This window comes from Haliotis asinina, chromosome 15, assembly GCF_037392515.1.
Source record: "Haliotis asinina isolate JCU_RB_2024 chromosome 15, JCU_Hal_asi_v2, whole genome shotgun sequence".
In the NCBI taxonomy this organism is placed as follows: Eukaryota; Metazoa; Mollusca; class Gastropoda; order Lepetellida; family Haliotidae; genus Haliotis; species Haliotis asinina.
Window position 1 is genome coordinate 27,156,518 of NC_090294.1, and position 20,099 is coordinate 27,176,616.

Here is a 20,099-nt window from a genome sequence, read left to right on the forward strand (position 1 = left end):
TTCATATCACACAATTTATCATTAGAAATATAAGTTTAGTATTTACAACACTTTGCTTAATATAAATGATTCTACACCACCAGTATACAACACGCTTTATCCGGAGAAACATAAGTTTAGTATTTGCATCACTTTGCTTAATGCAAATGTAAATGATTCTACAACACCAGCACATAACAAACTTTATCATGAAAAACATAAGTTTAGTATTTGCAACACTTTGCTTAATGTAAATGATTATACAACACCTGCATGTAACACACCTTATCATGTGAAACATAAGTTTAGTATTCACACCACTATCACTGAAGCAACTGATTATACAACACCTGCATATAACATTCTCATTTCATAGCACTCTATTCAAAAATCAAAAATCCTTCAAGAATGTAAAGCAATACTTAGTCTAGAAGGATTTATTTTACGCCGCGTTTTGCAATATTCCAGCCATATTAGGCCAGGGACTCCAAAAATGGGTTTCATACATGTACCCATGTAGGGAATCAAAGCCAGACATAAGCGTGACAAGAGAACCCTTTAACCTCACCAATATACAACACCACCGTACATGGCACATAGAGTATACCTCAAACTGACTGGTGATAATGCTGTATTCATTACAATCTGTCGATCTCAACTTGGTCTTGAATACCTGAACAACATCTTTGAGGTCCAGTGACAACAGCCATCAGAGAGTGATATGCAGCTTTGATACTTTGCAGTCCTTGACAACAGAGTACCCAAAAGGCCTTTTGAGAATACCGGTAACACCAGGTGCACCTCTAAATTCAGGAGTGGTTCTTTTCATCAGTACACGTGAAGCATTCACTTTATGGTTGTGCAGCCTTGATTTATTCTGCAACATTGAAAAGATGCATTTACATATATGCTGCAAAGCAAGTTCCGAAACAAACTCCTCATTTTGAGGTTAATAAACTCCAAGCACAGTAAACATTCTTGAGAGATTTCTGTTCACAGTTGATGATAACCACAGGATTCTACTGTGGTCATAACTCGAAAATGAGCGTTATCTAAGGCTTTCAGTTGTGCCCCGATATAAGCAATAAAATGCTGAATTTACCGTATGTACATTCAGGACACTTGACTTCATCCAGATTAGCTTTCTTGTACGGGCTGCCCTCAAAGAATTTGTGACCTGTTTAAGAAGACATATATTTGTGTGATCATTTCCAAAACAATAAATGCATAAGAAACGTCATCATATCAATTACTACTACAAGAGCTCTGTCATATTCTGCGAAAATAATGTGTGTTAGTTTGTCATACTTAACGCTGCAATCTACATCATTAATACTCTAGTTGGCGGTTTGAAAGTAATCGGCTTTTCTAGATAAGGGAGAGGCACCTGGTAGAATGGAAGAATACCAACCACGCGGGTCGTACGCAGCACGCTCCACACTGCACGTGTTTGTGTCAAATGACCACAATTTCACGTGTGTAATTACGAACACATGTGCAGAATTTACTACTGATAGGAAAGAACGTGTGATTGCGATATAAGTAATTTACCATGCCACGCCTTTCAATGCTGAGCTGGAACGTGCAATTAACATGCTCCAGAAAGATGTTACACAAGCTATAAGATGCATTTGACGGAGTGAGGACGAATGTGCATCAAACATTTATGTCCATCAAATACTTCTATGATGGTGATAATAATAATGACAATAATGAGATAATGATGAGACTGTCCAGCACTTTGTTAGTGGATGCCCTTCTTTGGCACAGACAGCACACGGTGGCATGGATAGTTGCTTTTATACCGTCTCCGCTATGCCTGTGACTTTTGCTCAGAGATCCATCCATGGTACGACCCTGAACATGTCCATGGCGTCATGAAAAATTATGCTTGCACATTACATTATAACATTATAACATTATGTTATGCATAACATCGAATTTTCTGTCCTTTTCGACAGCAATATGACTGGCAAGATTAAGGAAAAGCATTCCAGGCCTCTGAAATGGGTAATGCAGAAGGCTGCAGTGTTGGGGAGTCTTCATATTCTCCGAACGGTTCTTGGTGGGTTCGACTTGGCAGCGCTTCCTGGGAAAATTCCCATTCGCTGTCAGGGGCCAAGAGGGGGCTGTGTGTATAGGGGTCAAGGGCCTGAACTGATGATGAGTCTTAACGGCCTGACTGTTCGAGGATAATCCGAACTCTCTCTGCTGCATTTTTATCTTAATCTGTAAAACAATAACAATGAGGGTACCTCTATCACGCAATACTCCACAAAAACGCGCTTAAACAGCACATCATTATTACCCCGGTTAACCAAAACTGCCTGTCTCGCGCTAGAAGGTAATAGGCAGGTGTCTTTATCCTACCGGGTACCCACATTCTGCTGAGTGAACAGAGGCAAGTTTGAACAAACTCAATTGCCTCAGGTCAGACAGTATAAATTACATCTGTTTCGTTGTGAAGCAGGATTGAAAAAAACTCTCCTGTGTCAAGCTGCGAAATATCATCACCAATGTAAGGGCTCTATCGCCTTACTCTCTTTGCTCAGTAAAAACCTGACATCACTTCAATGCATTGAGCCGGAACTGGAATGTCTGGAACACGTCATATTCTACAAATTGCCTCATTATGGCACGGTGGAGGATGCGTTTATTTCCTCCCATGGTTAAATTTGGGCAATACTCTTCCATCGTCAGATGATACATAAACATAGACATACACTCACTTACCATTTCTGCATTTGAACCAGCATCCCAAAACGAGAGGTTTGGGTAGATCAATATCTTGGACGTGAAGCCTTAGTGGTAGATTTAGTGGTAGATCCTTAGATCCAGACAATGTTTCTACAAGCGTTTCTATCTTGGATAATGCGCGCTGACTGAGTGGCCCCGTTTGCCGTAGGAGTCTAATGCTGCTCTCCACAGCACTTCGCTCAGCATCAGGTAATTTAGATTCAGCCTCAACTTCCGAATCAACAAAAGAAACGTTCTCCCCCTTCATGCTGATAAAGTCAACATGTTCCAGAACATTTAGAAGTGTCAAGATTAAGGTCTGACGTTTCAGTTCCTTTTCTGCGTCAGATGTTTCTTGTTCACTGAAATAATCCCTCGATTTTGAAATCCACTTTCTTAAGTATTTCATATCTTCCAAACACTGTTCGATCACTTGTACATGTGGTGAAGACACATCCCAATTTCTTATGACTTCATCAATATTCTGCACGTCATCTAACAGTGCCAATCTAATTTGTTCAGCTAGCCAGTTGCATTCATCTTTTCTTCTGAATCTAAATTTAGATCTTCCAAAATAACCAGTGTGAGGTAATTCTGTTTGGGGCTCGCTAGCTTTCTCGATAGCTTTTTGAAACATCGTTTCTTTCTCAGTCTTAGCAGTGGATAGTTCAACAATATCAGTCTGTATGCATTTTAAAATTCGATTATATCTAGGACTGTTTCTAATAGGATCTGCACAGTAGGGGCAATTTCTATAACCTATTTCAGTTACTCCATATTCGTTGAAACATGGTTGCATCCACAAGTTCAGAAAACGCATATCCAACATGTGTCCACAGTCAGAAAGCTGTACATATGTTGGTCTTGGTCTGTTTCTAGAGAGACTGGGCATCAATGGAAATTTGTCTGGCTCACATCTTCTGCAAATGTTTGGGCACTTCTCGCCACATAATCCAGGACACTGATGCTTGCATGAGAGCCGTATCTTGCATGGTCTAGAGCAACGTTCACGTTGGCATGTATCGCCACATAATTTGCGACACTGAAAGTGGGGGCAGTGTGAAGTGCACTTCTTGTAACATCGCGTACATTCTTCACTACACATTTTTCCACACTGACCATGATCACAAAATGTTGGGCAAAGGTATCTACAAGGAGGGGTGTATCTTCCTTTAATTTCACTCACATGTCCGCAAAGAAGCATGCATTTGTGTTCCTTTCTGCACTGAATATGTATACGTCCTTCCCAACATTCAAAGCATGATCCATCACAGGAATGGCCGCATTTCAGGTTCGTTTTGCACTTTACTTTGCATTGAAGATTGAGGAGATCTCTATCGTCACACAGAATGGACTTTTGGTGGCCACAACGCAATTGCTTGAGGATGTATGTTTTACATCGACACTTTTCGCCACACCGTTCGCTACATCTGTGCCCACACGGTAAGATTTTCTCACAGTTTGTCGTGCACTGTACATTCATTGGAGCAGCAGAGCATTGAACATTTTGTTCATGTCCACATTTGGGAAGAATTTTGGGAACTAAGCGAGAGCATTCAATAAATCTTGGGTCACGATAACACTCAACTTCTTGCTGATGACCACATTTTGGCAAAGTCTGAAGTACTTTAACTTGGCATGGTCGACATCGTTCAGAGCATTTGTGCTGGCACTGATGGCCCCTGTTACAGGTTTTTTCACATTGCATTTGACACCTGATAAAACGTGGATCAAGAAAACACTCAGCTTCTTGCTGATGTCCACATTTTGGCAAAGTCTGAAGTACTTTAACTTGGCATGGTCGACATCGTTCAGAGCATTTGTGCTGGCACTGATGGCCCCTGTTACAGGTTTTTTCACATTGCATTTGACACCTGATAAAACGTGGATCACGAAAACACTCAGCTTCTTGCTGATGTCCACATTTTGGCAAAGTCTGAAGTACTTTAACTTGGCATGGTCTACACTGTTCAGAGCATTGCTGCTGGCACTGATGACCACTCTTGCAGGTTTTTTCACATTGCATTTCACATCGTTCTTCTTCAGGAGGTACAAAGCAGTATCCCTCCTTAGAGTGGCCACACTCTGGCAACACTTTGGAGACAACAACAATACATTTACACTCCTCAAAACATGGCTTTGGACAAGGATGACCAGCCGGGCATTGTTGGAGACAAGCTTCCTGGCATTCGTATAAAATATGATCTCTGTCAAATGGATGGCAGAATAATCGGCAAACATGTCCACAATTAAGTCTGTAGTCACACTTTTTCGAGCAACCTCCATCAGGAGCAGCGTTGAAGTCATCTGGTTTAGTTGCAGTGATTCTCTCCATGTTGGAATGGTTTTGGCAGTATAAAGGTAATCCCGGTCCAATTTCACCTTCTTTCTGCACATCAGTGATAATCCTTCTCCAGATGTCACTCTTTCTGGCCAGCAAATCAAAATTGCCTATGACATACATTCCCATCTTTGCTCTTGACAAAGCAACACAAACTCTGTTCTCAATCCTGAGAAAGCCAACTTTTTCCTCGACGTTACTCCTTACTAGTGATAGGAGGATAATATCATTCTCTTCACCTTGATAATTGTCCACAGCCGTGATTTTGACCTCACCAAACTCTGACTTTGGCAATTCTTTTCTTATGCTAGAAACTTGACCCAAATACGCACTTAGAATTGTTATCTGTGACATCTGATAGCCTTGCAAGAGGAGATACTTGCAAAGTCTAACTATGTAGTGTACCTCAAATTCATTGAAGTGACTCATTGAATCTTCCTTGTTGCCTTCGTTTTCAGAGTGACTGATGAAAAACAGGTTCTTGGCAATACCTTTTACGTTTTCAATATTGGAAACTTTGGGATGGTCATCAAGACGAAGATAAATGTGTCTCATCAGTCTGGAGATGCAGGGACGCATTCGATGCTGGATTGTCAGACAATTGATTGCAAGTCCATTGTTAACCATTCTCTCAAATAGTGAAAGGTCAAGTTTGTATCTTTTGGCTAAAGTATACACGTTTGGATTGGGACGAAGCTGCTGGTGATCTCCAATAAGGATAAGATGTTCACATCCCAGATGTATTGATGTAACTGTATGACTTTCAAGAACTTCTGCCGCCTCTTCAATGATGACAATGCGTGGCTTAACCAACTCCAATAGGTCATAATTTTTTGCGGCCCCTGTTGTAGTCATTCCAACTACCTTTGCTTCTTTCAAAATATCCACATCAATCTTTCTTTTCGCATTTTCGTACTCTGTCACCATTTCTTTGAACTGGCAAAGCTTGTCTTTCAGCTCATCCATCTTTCTTGCTTCAAGAAAATCATGTAATAATTGTACCCAGTACCAATACAGATGCCGTCGATCATTCCAGTTCAGTTTCCAGATGTATCTGACACTTTGTACTTCCTGAGTTGTCATACTTTTTCTATGACTTAGTAAACCCTGTACATTTCTACGAATGTCATCCTTCTGTTCTTTGGACAGTTCCTCCAAAACGTGTGCGATATTTTCCCTGTTTCTACCCTCTCCAACCTCTGAAATAGATTCAGTAATATCTGCTATAGTCAGTGCAAACATTCTGTTTTTAGTTTCAAGTAACTGGGGGTTCTGGGTAAAGTATTCTTGTGGACATTGAATCACACTGTCTTTACTGTGTAACCGTTTGTTGCGCTTTGCAAAGACATCAAATCCCAACCAGTTAAGTATAGCAGAGCTGCCATGTTTTCTATCAAACTGCTTTGTTAGACGATAGAAATGTTGTTTCATGAAGGGCTTCAAAACATCTTCATGAATGATACCCTCAGTTAAGACATCTACTTGCCATCCGCATTTTTGAATGTCTCTTTTATACATTTTCAGTTGATTTTGTATGTTCACAAGAGACCTTCTGCTTTCCGTCCTTCTATGCATGATGTTGTATTTGTTTACAGTCTCACTTTTGCTCTGACCACCTATACGGACAATGCTTTTGGTGTCTTCTTCTTTCATACACCGTGATATCCCCTCCATAAACTGATCCAAGGCATGATTGGTGTAGCACACCAACAGTATTGGACTTGATGCACCATGTTCACACATACCTTTATCACTTATGGTTCTGTGCCACAACTTTATATTTGATAGTAATGTTTCCACAAGTTTCAGACCTACGTATGTTTTCCCAGTACCCGGAGGACCTTGAATGATGGAAAATTCCTCAGTCAGGGCAGCTTTGTATGCTTTGTACTGTGAATCGTTTAATCCCAGGTCTTCGGCATTTGGCCATGTGTCATAGTTTACATCTTGACCAATTTCCTCTGAAGCAACATCAACTTGTCCATTTTCATTAGAATTTAATTTTGACACCAGTACCTTTTTTGATCTTCTTGTTGACTTCTGCACTGTTACTTTTCCATGTTGTTTAACAACCATAGAAAAGTCGATTGGTGTACTACTACATCGCATATACAGAGGAGGTTTGGTACATGTTTCACATTTGAGAATGTACCTTGTGAATGGCATGTCATCAGTGACACATTTAAGAGCCTCCAAAACAGGTCTGTATGCTTCAAAATAAGCTGGTGCTTCTATCATGACATATGGTCCTCCTTTCATCAGGCTACAAGAAGCGATGTAATCTATCTCAAAACGCACAGTGACATTGCCTTTTTCAAGTTCCTCTGAATCCCTTAGTTGGACTGTTGCATTAAAAAATGTCTGGAAGTTGTCTGAAGATATGCACACAAGTGTATCATTTATCAGACGGTTGGAATTTTCCCATATAATTTCTTTCAGTTCAGTAGTATCAAATGAGAGCGTGTGGAGTATTGCCTCAGTTGCTGACCACACAACACCTTTGATGGTAACACCTTTATAAACCTTGATGTTTTTCCTAATGCTTCTATCTTTTTGGTAATCCCAGTATTCCTGTATTCCGTCTCTCAGTGGCTTAATGAAATCCTCTCTCAAAAGCCTGAACTGGATGTCCAAGTATTCATCCATATCATCATATGCTCCACGTTGCTTGTTTTTTCTGAGGAATGGTATGTTTCTCATGTTTAGATCTTCCCCTCTTGGAAACACAGACAAGGTCCGAAAATTATCAGGTGGTTTGATTTTTCTTCGCTGCTTTTTAGCCCTTTCTTTTTCTGTGTCAAGCCTGTTCAGTATTTGTCCTTTTATATCTGAAAATATTTCCATTTCTCGCAAAAGATCTTTAGTCCATATTTTTGTCTCTGTCGGTACTTTTTTTAAAATGTTCTGTATACGTTCATCCAGACCCATTGTTAGCATGACACTACTTGGAACGTGACTACTAATATATTGTAAAACAATGTATAAATCCTTTAATGTATGTGTCGTCTCCTCTGCAGTATGGTCTCCACTTGCGATGACAGTCAACATGTTCGGCACAGTCTCGTTGAAGAAACTGGATTCTTTTACTGCAAGCAGCATCTTTGAGACATTTTCAGATGAAGTACTCTTGCATCCCTTAGCAAGAATAGCAATCGTCAGTATGGTGCTGTTTAAAGTCCAGCTATTCTTATTTGAGACTGTCTGAAACCAAGTCCCATCATTTGCTGTGTAGTTTGCAATATATTCCGAGGACTGACACTGCAACTGTTGAAGACTTTGCAAAGACAATTTTTCATTTCTGCCAAATCCAGAATCATTATCACCATCTTCAGCAGAATCACTGCCAGTCACTTCTTTCTCAACACATGAAACCGAATCAATTGCTAAATTCTTAGCTAATTCCTTTGTTGCCGTATTTCCATGATCAAATTTTGGCACCTCATCGATTTCCAGTTTCCTGTTGTTTGTATCAGTGGGCGCCTGTCTTCTTTCTTCTGTGGGAAGTTTATAATCAGCCACACCACGTTTACTTGTTTCACACCATGGTTTTGAGACAAATTTACACCTTTTGTCATCTTCATGCACACCAAATGTATTGAAACAACCCGACACATCCGGCTGAAGGCATGAATTATGTCTTCTAGTCGTTTGTGCAGTATTATGAGAAAGCCCTACTCTTGTTTTTCTATCACCATCCCTAATGCCTTTTAAGCGACCATTCACATCAGACCTTGTCCTGGAGCTTATGGATTCGTGAGGAACGTGTGTTGAATGCCTCTTCTGACATTCAGATGTTTCTCTGGAAGGATTTACATTGACCTGGTGTTCTAGCAAAGGGGCATCATCAACTCCACACCTCCTTTTCATATCATCTTCATATGCCACCACTTCAGACTCTGCAAAAGGTGAACCCACAGATGTTTCTGACTTTGTTTCCCCAACGTTGCATCTCCTTTCCCTTTGATGTATTATTCTACTGTATTGCTGTGGCACTCTGCCCCTTCCGTCTCGGACAGTGTGTTGATCTTCATCATGGTATCTCAAAGACTTGTTTCTGTCCATTGCAGGACATCCGACCTGGTACAGTGAGCGCCTGCAGAAACGTGATATGGTACTTATAGTAAAGATTACATGAAATGGCTCTTGGATTAAGATCAACCCGTTTTGTGTACTCAAAATGACATTGACCAAATTTCTAGAATTTGTACTTTCAACAAATCTCCGAAGTCTGATAGAAATAATAATGTCAGGAATATTTTTGGTACCCAACAGCAGATGCCCCTGGTGAAATAAAAAAATGTAGCATTTTCTGAAATGTGCGAACACGTGTAGGAAGGTGTGAAGTATGGGATTTGCATATATAACTTGATGAAATCACCTAAGTCAAATGTTCAAGATCTAAAACATTATCTTCATCTTCATGTAAGTATAACCATTGTATGCACGCACACACATTAGCTAATATTAAATAATCATTCTGAACAATATGAAAGATATATATCGTTCTGAACAAGATATTATTGACTGCATATTTACTTTTTAGCCCTGACACACATATCAAGCTAAGTATACATTTGTGTACACCAGTTGACATATCAGGTTATAAGACATAAGTTAATGGGTAAGTTTTATGCTACTTTTATCAATATTCCAGCTAAAGAGATGGGCTTCACTCATTATACCTATGTGAGGAATCGAACCCGGGCCTTCGGCATGGCGAACAAACGGTTCAACCACTAGGCCCCATCGCATCAAACTCTGACGGAACATGCACACAATCCAGTGTGTCAAGACCACTCATTCTAAATGTGAGCTTAAACCGGGAACATTCAAAACAGTCCAGTATATAGGCCATTATCACAGATGACTGCTGTCCCTTTGGTGCGGAAACCGAATAGAAACCTCTGGATAATAACGAAGGGATATGGAGAAAACGGACCCCATAAAAATCGAGAAAACGCCACCGCGCAGGAGAGAACGGCCTCTGAACCCAGAGAAAACAGTTTCTGTGCCTAGATAAAACGGCCAACACAGTTGCATCAAAGGAGACAATGTGATTATATATATCCTAAATAATAGAGATTAATGTCATTGCGGATAAACTTATACAAATTGATTGTTTGGGTTTTTTATTGCTTTGTTTTTTTCAGATTCCAGCATACATACATACATACATACATACATACATACATACATACATACATACATACATACATACATACATACATACATACATACATACATACATACATACATACATACATGCGGCGGTTTTTTCCGTATGAATGTGTGTTGTCTTTAAATGAAGAGACGTCTTCTGTTAACATATGTATCTACCAACTGCTTGATCCATCAGGTATATGACCACTCTTGAAACTCGCCAGAACAGTAGACGAACCTACATTCACACACACACACACACACACACACACACACACACACACACACACACACACACACACACACACACACACACACACACACACACACACACACACACACACACACACACACACACACACACACACACACACACACACACACACACACACACACACACACACACACACACACACAAATTGCTCAATTTTTAGCCACAGACCAGATCATGACCTTCAGTGCTGACAATGTGACCACAGGGCCCAGAATGTTTGTCTACAAATTTACTCTTACTCATTACTATTGGTGTAATATCAGCAATTCATTTTCACTTACGAATTTCGAGTTATGCTAAAGCACTCCAAACATACCTGTTGTGAGCGGTTGCACGAAAAGACCGTCTCCAATGCTGACAAAGTTATTTTGATCCTTATGTCGACAATCAAAGTCAGTGGGGCTGCGTACGTCGTCCGTGTAGTCAGCTGACATAATTTTCCTGGAGGCGACGAGTGACGTCGTTTCATATACTACGGAAGTGATATCTGTTTGGGCCCAGTGCCAGGTGCATTATCAGTAGCACTACAGTGCTTGTTACCCACCCCACCCCTTGATTCTGTGTGCCTAATACCGCGCTGTCGTATCGAGGGTTTCTCTTCAAAACGAGTGACATTGTTGATAAGCACAATGATACGATATGGGATTAAATAGTTTATGTTTTCAGCGCATGTTATGAAATAACGCTCATCAGTATATCTATGTTTAAACCACGCTTTGTGTCTATGTTTCATGAGGCTGTCCCACAACCAGCCAAGCGAGTTAGTGAGCTTGAAGGTAGCCATTTGAATAAACTCTGCTCGGACTGAAGATTTAAATAACTACCTTGCACGGGCGATTAACTTACACATGTTTGTCGTATATTGACGTTGCGCACATATTTGCGCACACATCAGCAGTGAGTTTTGCTTTGCTTTTAGCAATAATCCCACAATATCACGACAGGGACACCAGAAATTAGTGTCACACATTGTACCTATGTGGGGAATGGAAACCCGGATATTTAGCGTGATGTTTAACTATAATCAGCCCCACCGCCAAGTGAAATTAAAACTTAAATAATATTTTGCGGTGGCGGCATAGCCTAATGGTCAAAGCCTTCACTCGTCACGCCGAAGACCCGAGTTCGACTCCCCACATGATTACAATATGTGAAGCCCATTTCTGGTGTCCCTTGCAGGTATGTTGTTGGAATCTTGCAAAAAGCGGTGTATAATAACCTTTATTAACTAAGTAGTATTTCTTGGAGTTATGAAATAAATATTGAGTCGTTGATACTGATGCCAGTATCTGTATAAATACGCATGTGTGTGTTGTCTCCATCTTTGCAGTCGCTTAGGCCTGGAAAGATGCATATCTTTTTCATTGCACTATTCCCACTGTATCATAAGTACCAGCCTTTAAAACTAGTGTTCATTAACCGATACTTGTTGTAACGAGATTAGTGGCACGTGCCATCGAATACCAATTGCGCAGTTCGATGGTAATGATATCAATCACTGGGTCACGACATCCGTGGATTGTTGAAGATCAATTTTCACGAAAATACAGCGACAGAGTGAGTGTAGTTTTAATGCCAGTATTCCAACCACATGACGGCGGTCTGTAAGTAATGATTCTGGACCATACAATCCAGTGATCAACAGCATGAGCATCGATCTACGCAACTGGTATATGATAGTATGTGTCAACCAAGTCAGCGAGTCTGACCACCCAACCCCTTTATTTGCTTACATGGATTTCTGATGATCAATTCTCACCTTGGTCTTTACGGGTTCTCGGAAATGAATTAAACTTGCAATCACACATTATTTTGTATAATTAACAATCTCCATGTATTGCTTCTAACACAGAATATTGTCTTACTTTAGGTTTTCAGATTGTTAATACTGCTAATTATTTCACATCTTTTATCGACAAATCCAAAATGTCACTTGACAAAAATTATTTTTCGGACGCTTCAAACACTTCAAACACTTCTCAATTGTATTTTTCTGGAGCGCATTCATCTATACATATGGAAATTAATTAAGCAACACCAAATTCAAAGACACATAAAAACTTAACAAAGTTTAACGAAGTAATTTTGATGATTGATTATTCAATTTTGATGTATTGACATACAGCATGAGCTTTTCATGGGTTGATATGACGCGCGTGAAGCTTGCACAGCGCACGTGCATTGCTTTAACCTCAACTTTCGAAAAATGCACTTTTTCCCTGGGGTGTTTACAAGCGCAGGTTGTCGATTGCATTCGGTTTTTCATTCATTTCAATGTCATGGCACGTAGGAAATTATCAGAGGCCACTCGTTGGCAAATAATCGGCATGAGGAATGCTGGTATGTCTCTAAGACAAATCGGGACTCAAATCGGACGACATCATTCCATAATTTCAAAACTTTTGAAAAAATACCGGGCCACTAATGAAGTTAAAGACCTGCCTAGACCAGGAAGACCCAGGAAGAACACAGTCCGGGAGGACAGAGCTTTACTGAGACTTGTACGGCGCAGGTCCTTCGACTCGAGCTCTCGGTTGAGACAGGAGTGGCTTCCAGGGAGACCCATCTCGAACAGGACTGTTCGGAATCGTCTGAAAGCTGCAGGATACCGGGCAAGGAGGCCAATCAAGCGACCCAGACTGTCTCCAGCCCATAAGGCAGCCCGACTGGCCTGGTGTAATGACCGTTTGCACTGGAACATTGCCTCTTGGAGGAAGGTCCATTTCTCAGATGAGAGCCGGTTCTTGCTGCACATGGTGGACGGTCGTACTCGGGTCTGGAGGCAGAGGAACACAGCAATGGCTCCACGGAACATCCAGGAGACTGTGGCCTTTGGGGGAGGTTCCGTTATGGTATGGGGGTGCATTTCCATGAACTGCAAGTTGGATATCATTACCATCCGTGGCAACCTTAACGGTGTTCGTTACCAACAGGGGGTTCTTGACAGGGCTGTGGTACCTCATTTTGAGAACCATCCTGTGGCAACGAGACCCATATTTATGGACGACAATGCTAGACCTCACAGGGCGCATGCTGTAAATGATTTTTTGCGGCAAAATGCAATTGACAGAATTCCATGGCCTGCCATGAGCCCTGACCTCAACCCCATTGAACATTTGTGGGACTTTATTGGCCGTCGTGTGAGGCAGAGAGACCCACCAGTCCATAATCTCAACGAATTGACGGCTGCCCTGCATGAGGAGTGGAACAGGATCCCCCAGAATCAGATCCGGAGACTCATCCAAGGAATGAGGAGGCGTCTGGAATCGGTGGTGCGTGCGCAGGGAGGACACACTAGATATTGATGAAAGTCGGTGTGCAGACTCTCAGATGACTGTTCTTTCTTTCCATGTGACATTTGTGTTAATACACCTGACAACAACGTCTGTGGATGAATAGTAAATTGTGTCCATTTTTTCATGAATTTAAGACAGTTTTAAGAATTTGGATTTCGTTGCAATAAAGCAAAGTCTTGATACTTTTTCCCTTTAAGTTGTTTGTCAGAGATCGTCTGTTGAATAAAAAAGTGTCAAACTATATCAACCCGGCATATTTTGATTGTCAGAACACTTCAAAGTTGCTCCAATAGAAAAAATTGGGGTGTTGCTTGATTAATTTCCAGGTGTATATATGTTTATTAAAATGGTTCATTTATTCGTCAGCATCCATGTGATTGTGTGCAACTATTCGATTTTGGAACTCTTTGAACTTTTCCCAAAACTTGAGACTTGCAGTTTGTTAAATATTCCTCAGTTCCATATAATCTCTTTGTTGCATTCCTCAGAGGTCTTTACAATCATATCTAATGATTACGTGAACATGACACTATGCTATTGTTACAATATATGTATTGTAACGTCATACGTTCCTGTGTGACGTCATATTGGTACAGGATGTCCGTCCACTGAATACTATTTTAGCTCATTGTGGGGAGTTCCTGCTGTGATATTGCTGTGATATTGCTGGAATATTGCTAAAAGAGTCGTAAAAGGTACACTGATTTACTCGCACATGTGAGTGCAAAGTAAGTATAAGACAAGCACGTATAAAGATACCGATGGGCCCTTTGGCCCAAGTTGTGCCGAATTACATCCATGCATCAATGTGAGTATCACGATATAACTCTCCATAAAGAGAGATGCAATCGATCAAAGGCGACACTCGACCACAAGGGTGTTTATGCATGGTAACATGCTCTGTGGGTGGTATTGATATAGTACCTGGCAAACAGATGCCACGGTGGTAGTATTCGAGATAACGTCAGTCTCTGCTTTCTTGAAAAGACTTCGCGAAAGATATACGCGTACGAACTGTCAGAATTTGGACACAACCACGCACAACAGGTATGTTGGAGCGCTTTGGCAGAAGTCGAAATTCGTTAGTGAAAGTAGATTGCTGATGCCATGCCTTAGTAATGAGTGAGCGTGACTTTGTAGACAAACATTCTTAGCCCGATGGCCGTTCATCTGAAGTCCCGGGGTAGAATAGGCCTTCAGCAACCCATGCTTGCCATGAAAAGCTTGTCGTAAGAGACGAACGGGATCGAGTGGTCAGGTTCGCTGACTTGGTTGACACATGCAATCGGTCCCCAATTGCACAGATCGATGCTCATGTTGTTGATCACTGGGCTGTCAGGTCCAAACCCGATTATTTACGGACCGCCGCCATATAGATGGAGTGTTACTGAATGCGGCGTAAAACGAAACTCACTCACTCACTCACTCTGAATTTTGAGACATATGACTGTATGACTTAAAACACAATACAGTGTTATTCCGATCAGTGGTGTCCGTACATACAGTTTGTTTTATGTGACAGTGATTGCTACATGCAAGTATTATATTATCGCAATTCTAGGAATACCTCAAGAATATTTTTGACGGCAAAGTTTCCAGGTGTCGTTTCATGCTGGTTAAGTGAGATTAGTAGTGAAGATACCACAAGGATACATTTGCCATGGCTACATGTTGAAAATTCCTGGGCCCATCTCCTCGAAACGTCCGTAGCCCTAAGAATTCTTAACTTCGGTCGTAGGCAATATGTTAAGAATGGGCTTAAGACGTTCGTAGGGCTACGAACGTTGCGAGAATAGCTACCCAGTACTGTATATGTTATCTACATAGAGAAACACTTGGTATCATCATTGTTAGTTCGTCTTAAAATCGGTCTTAACTAATCTTACCCTTGAACCAACACCTGGTGTCATCACTGAGTTTCAGTGATTCATTCACATAACTGTACCACTACTACTTCCAGTGGAATCTGTTTCGTCGGATGATCGAGTCTACATAGTGGTGTATGCTGCATGTAGTCTTTTTTCTAATTAGTGACGGATAAGGTATGCTTTTGACCATACCGTTTGCTATATGGAGGTGATTTACCTCAAGAATGGTCATGACCATAATGTTTGCTGTATCCCTTTGTAATATACTGTGTATTGTAATACTTGTCTAGTATGATATTTATGTAGATACTACAAAGATACAGTTATCACATTTCGGGTTGTATAATACAGGTTTATTAAACTTGGTGATATTAACACGCAAGGTATACTTTTAATTACTATTAGTTTACCTTTTGCTCCTTCCAGGGGTTGTTTAATCCAATTTTAGTGAGATTAATGATGCAAATCCCTCACGAATGGTTTTGGTGGTAGTATTTGCTATAACACTATATATAACACGATATATGAATGTCGCGTGACTGGTCAACTTTTCAGTTCAAACCTTACGTCGATGGAAGAAGTGCGACACTCACATTTCCCAATGTGGTTCACGATAATCACAGACATAACTAAATTTAGTGAAGATTTTATCTAACCCAAAAGATCATCGAACTGTTTATTTTATTTCATCATTTGGAACTGGATTATTACCAAGTTTTGTTTCAAAGTGCAAGAACGTAACAGTGACAGCCTTGCGAGGAAGACGGCAGAGAGCAGAATCCTGGGGGTTCAATTCTTGACATGCATTTTGTCAACGATGCAACAGGACACGATGGAGTATGAGTAGCATAAATTTCTTGTTTCGCCAGACCGTTATCTGTAGAATTTCCCATTTTAAACGGAAACATAATACCATTTACCAAGTAGGTAAATTTTTACGAAAGTTTTGCTGCACATTTTATATAGACAGGGATGTATTTTTACAACGCTTTCTGATTTGTATGTTTGATATTGTTTGTTAATGTTTGTGACTGTGTATTGTAATTCAGTTTGATGATGTTTATAACAGAAGGCAATATGAAAGCGACGTTTCCTGGTAACTGTGGAGGAAAAATATTATAATTGCATTTTTCGAGTTTTTCTGCCTGTGTGGAAAATTCCAAAGTCCACGTCAAACTATATGGCGTTGTTGTTATGGCCCGCCATCATTGTGGTCAGATGGAAGTTCTCACAATAAGATTTGTTAATGCGCGGTGAACCGGCCTTACAATCAGATCAGATGAGCGTCAATCCAGAATCGATGCCGTCTGATCAGAATCTAATGTTTTCTTGATTCGTGGTAGAACGTAATTTAATTGGTGATGTATATGATATGTTTTTTATGATAAAGTGTTCCCTAGCAGGTCTTACGTCATCTATTTCTGTAATATACTGGACAGACATAGTTAGGAATATATGTGAATTTTGAAATTATGAATAATGATGAAATATTAATCGTAAAAATACCAGTATCTCTAACTTATTCTGTCGAGTTTATTATGGTGCAGTGATTTCTACGCGGCCGCTGGATAATCGTTTTCAAGAAAGAGTACTGGTGTACATACAGATGTATCTAAATGAGAAAAGGATGAATTGAATTTTCTTATTTTTGTTTTTGTTTGTGGGTTTTGTCGTATTATGCGTGTGCTGTAAGAAATAATTCATAAAGAAGGTCTTAAAGACATTGCAATATGCGGATGCTATGCGATCCAGTTCCAGTGAGTGGGTGAGTGAGTGAGTATGTTTTTAGGCCGTTTTAACAATATTCCATCAATACTACGGCGGGTACATCAGAAATGGAAGACTGAAAACGAACTTGTTTATGATATAATTTACGTCACGCAGAAGCGAGCCACCAAGAAAGAGCAATATATTTTAGGGTAATCTTATAGCAGCATGAGTCAATTAGGGCAGAATGACCAACAACAGCTACGTTATAGGGTAGCGTAGTGATTAATGCGTTCGCTCTCTTCACGCCGAAAAACCTGGTTCGATTCCTCTCATGGTATTGCTGGAACATTTCTGAAAAATGTAGTTAAGGGCAGTTGACTGACGTAAGTGGCAATATTTTACACTCGGGACTTTAAACTTTCCATTGATACCAAGTGTTATAATATCAGTGGTTGAAATTTCTATCTATTTACCCCGAGGCATGCATCTAAGTGGAGGTGTTTTAGGTTGACGCGGGCCAAAAAGAGACCTCTGCCTTAAGCTAAGGATTAAAACTTTATGTATATATTTCCATTTTCAAACAGGCATTCCAAAACAAAGGAGTAGATCAACATGACTGAGTGTTAAAATTATTTAAAATTATAGAACTGTGTGTGTCTAAGAGAAGACCAAGTGCAGGAGATACAGCTGTCTCACAACATCCAACAAGACAATTTTAAGCAGCATTCAGGATACTTAAAAACCCAAATATGAAACACAGATTGTAAGAATGTCAAAAATCACGTTCTTGTAGGCTCATTGGTGATTGTGACATTAATTCACACAGTAAGGTCAGACAGGTTAGGATCATCATCAGCCCAGAGACGTTTGTCAATTTAATCACTGCTCAGGAACTTCAGACAATAGAGTTTCTAAGTGTCGCGAGGCGCTACTTACGGTACTAAGCTGGATCCGGGTTCAATTTGTGGGATATGCGAAACGGGGCCCAGCTCACTTCCGGTACCAGACTTCCGATGACAAAGGTATATTCAAGAGCCAGTTCTGGTTCCAAATTGCGCAACCGCCAAATATAATTTCACTTGGTCGGACCAGGGGCTCCTTTCACAAAGCAACCTTTACTAAGTTTAACCTTATATCCCATTCTTTAGCATCGCACTAAGGTTACCTAAATCTAAGGTCTCCATTCTTTAACATTCCACTAATGTTGCCTAAATCTAAGGTAACCTTAGTGCAGTGCTAAAAATGGGAGTCAATGTTAACCTTAGTAACCACTGGTATAGTGGACCAACCGTAATAGTTTGCTAACTTGGGGATGTTTAGATAGGACATTCCTGCAAGGATTGTCGGCTCGTAATGTCAGCTGACAACCATGGGACCATTGGACAGAGTATAAAACGTTGTTTGTCACCGCGAGTTTCCGCGATGTGCCGTAGTGCTTCAGGCAGCAAAGCCATGTTCTCTCTCATCGTGATTCACCCAATCTAAGACACCGAGAATGTCAGGAAATCGCACTCCCTGATTTTCCCTGAATGTTATCGTATTACATTGTAGATAATATTACAAACAATTCAATAATCACGTTTTACGTAATGCTCTCTAATGTTATGAGCTATTGAATCGAGAGAGTCAAACTAAGACCCGAAGACGGTAGCCATGCTATCACGAAACTTACTCAAGTGAAATAAAACCTGCCTCAATGCCTTTAGTTGAACACGTATATAGAAACTACATTGCACCAACTGACTGAAAGGTATATTTTACCAAAAGGAAGGACATGAAAATTTAACTTGATGTTATGATTCGATGATTTAATGCTGTTTCAAAACGTCAATACAGTTTCTGGAAGTGTCCTTATTAAACATATTATAATGTTCTTATTTTGTTCCTCCAACGACTTTCGATATTTTCACATAATGCTCTCTCGCAAAGCCAACAACTTGAGTTCACAGAAGTCCGGAACGTAAATATTTACATATTGTAAATATTTGGGGGGTTTTCACCTTGACAGTAACGTTTTATATGTAAAATAATGGCTTAGAAAAACGGAAACCAGGAATAAAAGCCTCGTACCCAGAGGGCCAGAATTATTAGTCTTTAATTGCCTATGATGCTATTCGTGACAAACTATAGCATCTGATAATAGATACTACTGTTGACTCTTCATACAGAAGATGTGTCAACTTCCGCCTGGAATAACGGCGGTGGCCCTCTAGGTTTTCTTAAGCTGAATGATTGACCTCTTGTTATATAGTTCTTACCAGTCTTTTCTATGCTTTGGTTTTAATGCCAACGTGTAAACGTACATTCGCATGACGTTTTCACTTGACGAACTCGCAATGCAAACATCCGTCCGAGTTTCAAAATGCATAATAAGTGCACGTCATTGTAAAATCAATGTCATAAACCGGTTCAGAAAGTTTTTATGACTATCCTTTTTAAACTGGATTGTTTCTGAAATCATCTTTGTCTTTGTTGGAGGGGCATTATCGGTTTTGAGTCTAAAGGAAAAGAGTGAGTGAGTATACTTTTACGTCCCCTCTGCAATGCTGTAGCTGCATGATCTGTACGTAATTGAGTGATTAACGGCATGAGGATCGCTCTATAATGCCATGTGTCCACCAAGTCTCTTACGACAAGAATGGGTCACTGAACATCAGTTCTAAACCGGATCCAGAAAAAGAGAAGTCTTGAAATTATGATGCTCCCGTACCCAGCCACACACAGTACGCGTGTTC

The 20,099-nt window shown here is 40.3% G+C and overlaps 1 protein-coding gene across 1 annotated transcript; it reads right to left on the reverse strand.

The window, feature by feature from the left end:
- Positions 1 to 851: 851 nt before the first annotated feature.
- On the reverse strand, positions 852 to 10,924 carry LOC137264952 (NFX1-type zinc finger-containing protein 1-like). The gene is made up of 6 exons (XM_067800300.1): positions 10,807 to 10,924; positions 8,704 to 8,952; positions 4,480 to 8,577; positions 2,713 to 4,257; positions 1,082 to 1,156; positions 852 to 856 (listed from the first exon to the last, which is right to left on the reverse strand). The coding sequence occupies exons 1-6, from the start codon at positions 10,922 to 10,924 to the stop codon at positions 852 to 854; spliced, it is 6,090 nt and encodes a 2,029-aa protein (XP_067656401.1).
- Between the last annotated feature and the right edge of the window lie 9,175 nt (positions 10,925 to 20,099).

Coding starts and splice junctions, on each gene's coding strand:
- LOC137264952 (XM_067800300.1), bottom strand. CDS start 10,924: ATGTCAGCTGACTACACGGACGACGTACGCAGCCCCACTGACTTTGAT. Junction 8,953..10,806: donor CGTGCAACCGCTCACAACAG/GTATGTTTGGAG, acceptor CACCTTTTGCAG/AGTCTGAAGTGGTGGCATAT. Junction 1,157..2,712: donor CTGGTTCAAATGCAGAAATG/GTAAGTGAGTGT, acceptor CTTCTTAAACAG/GTCACAAATTCTTTGAGGGC.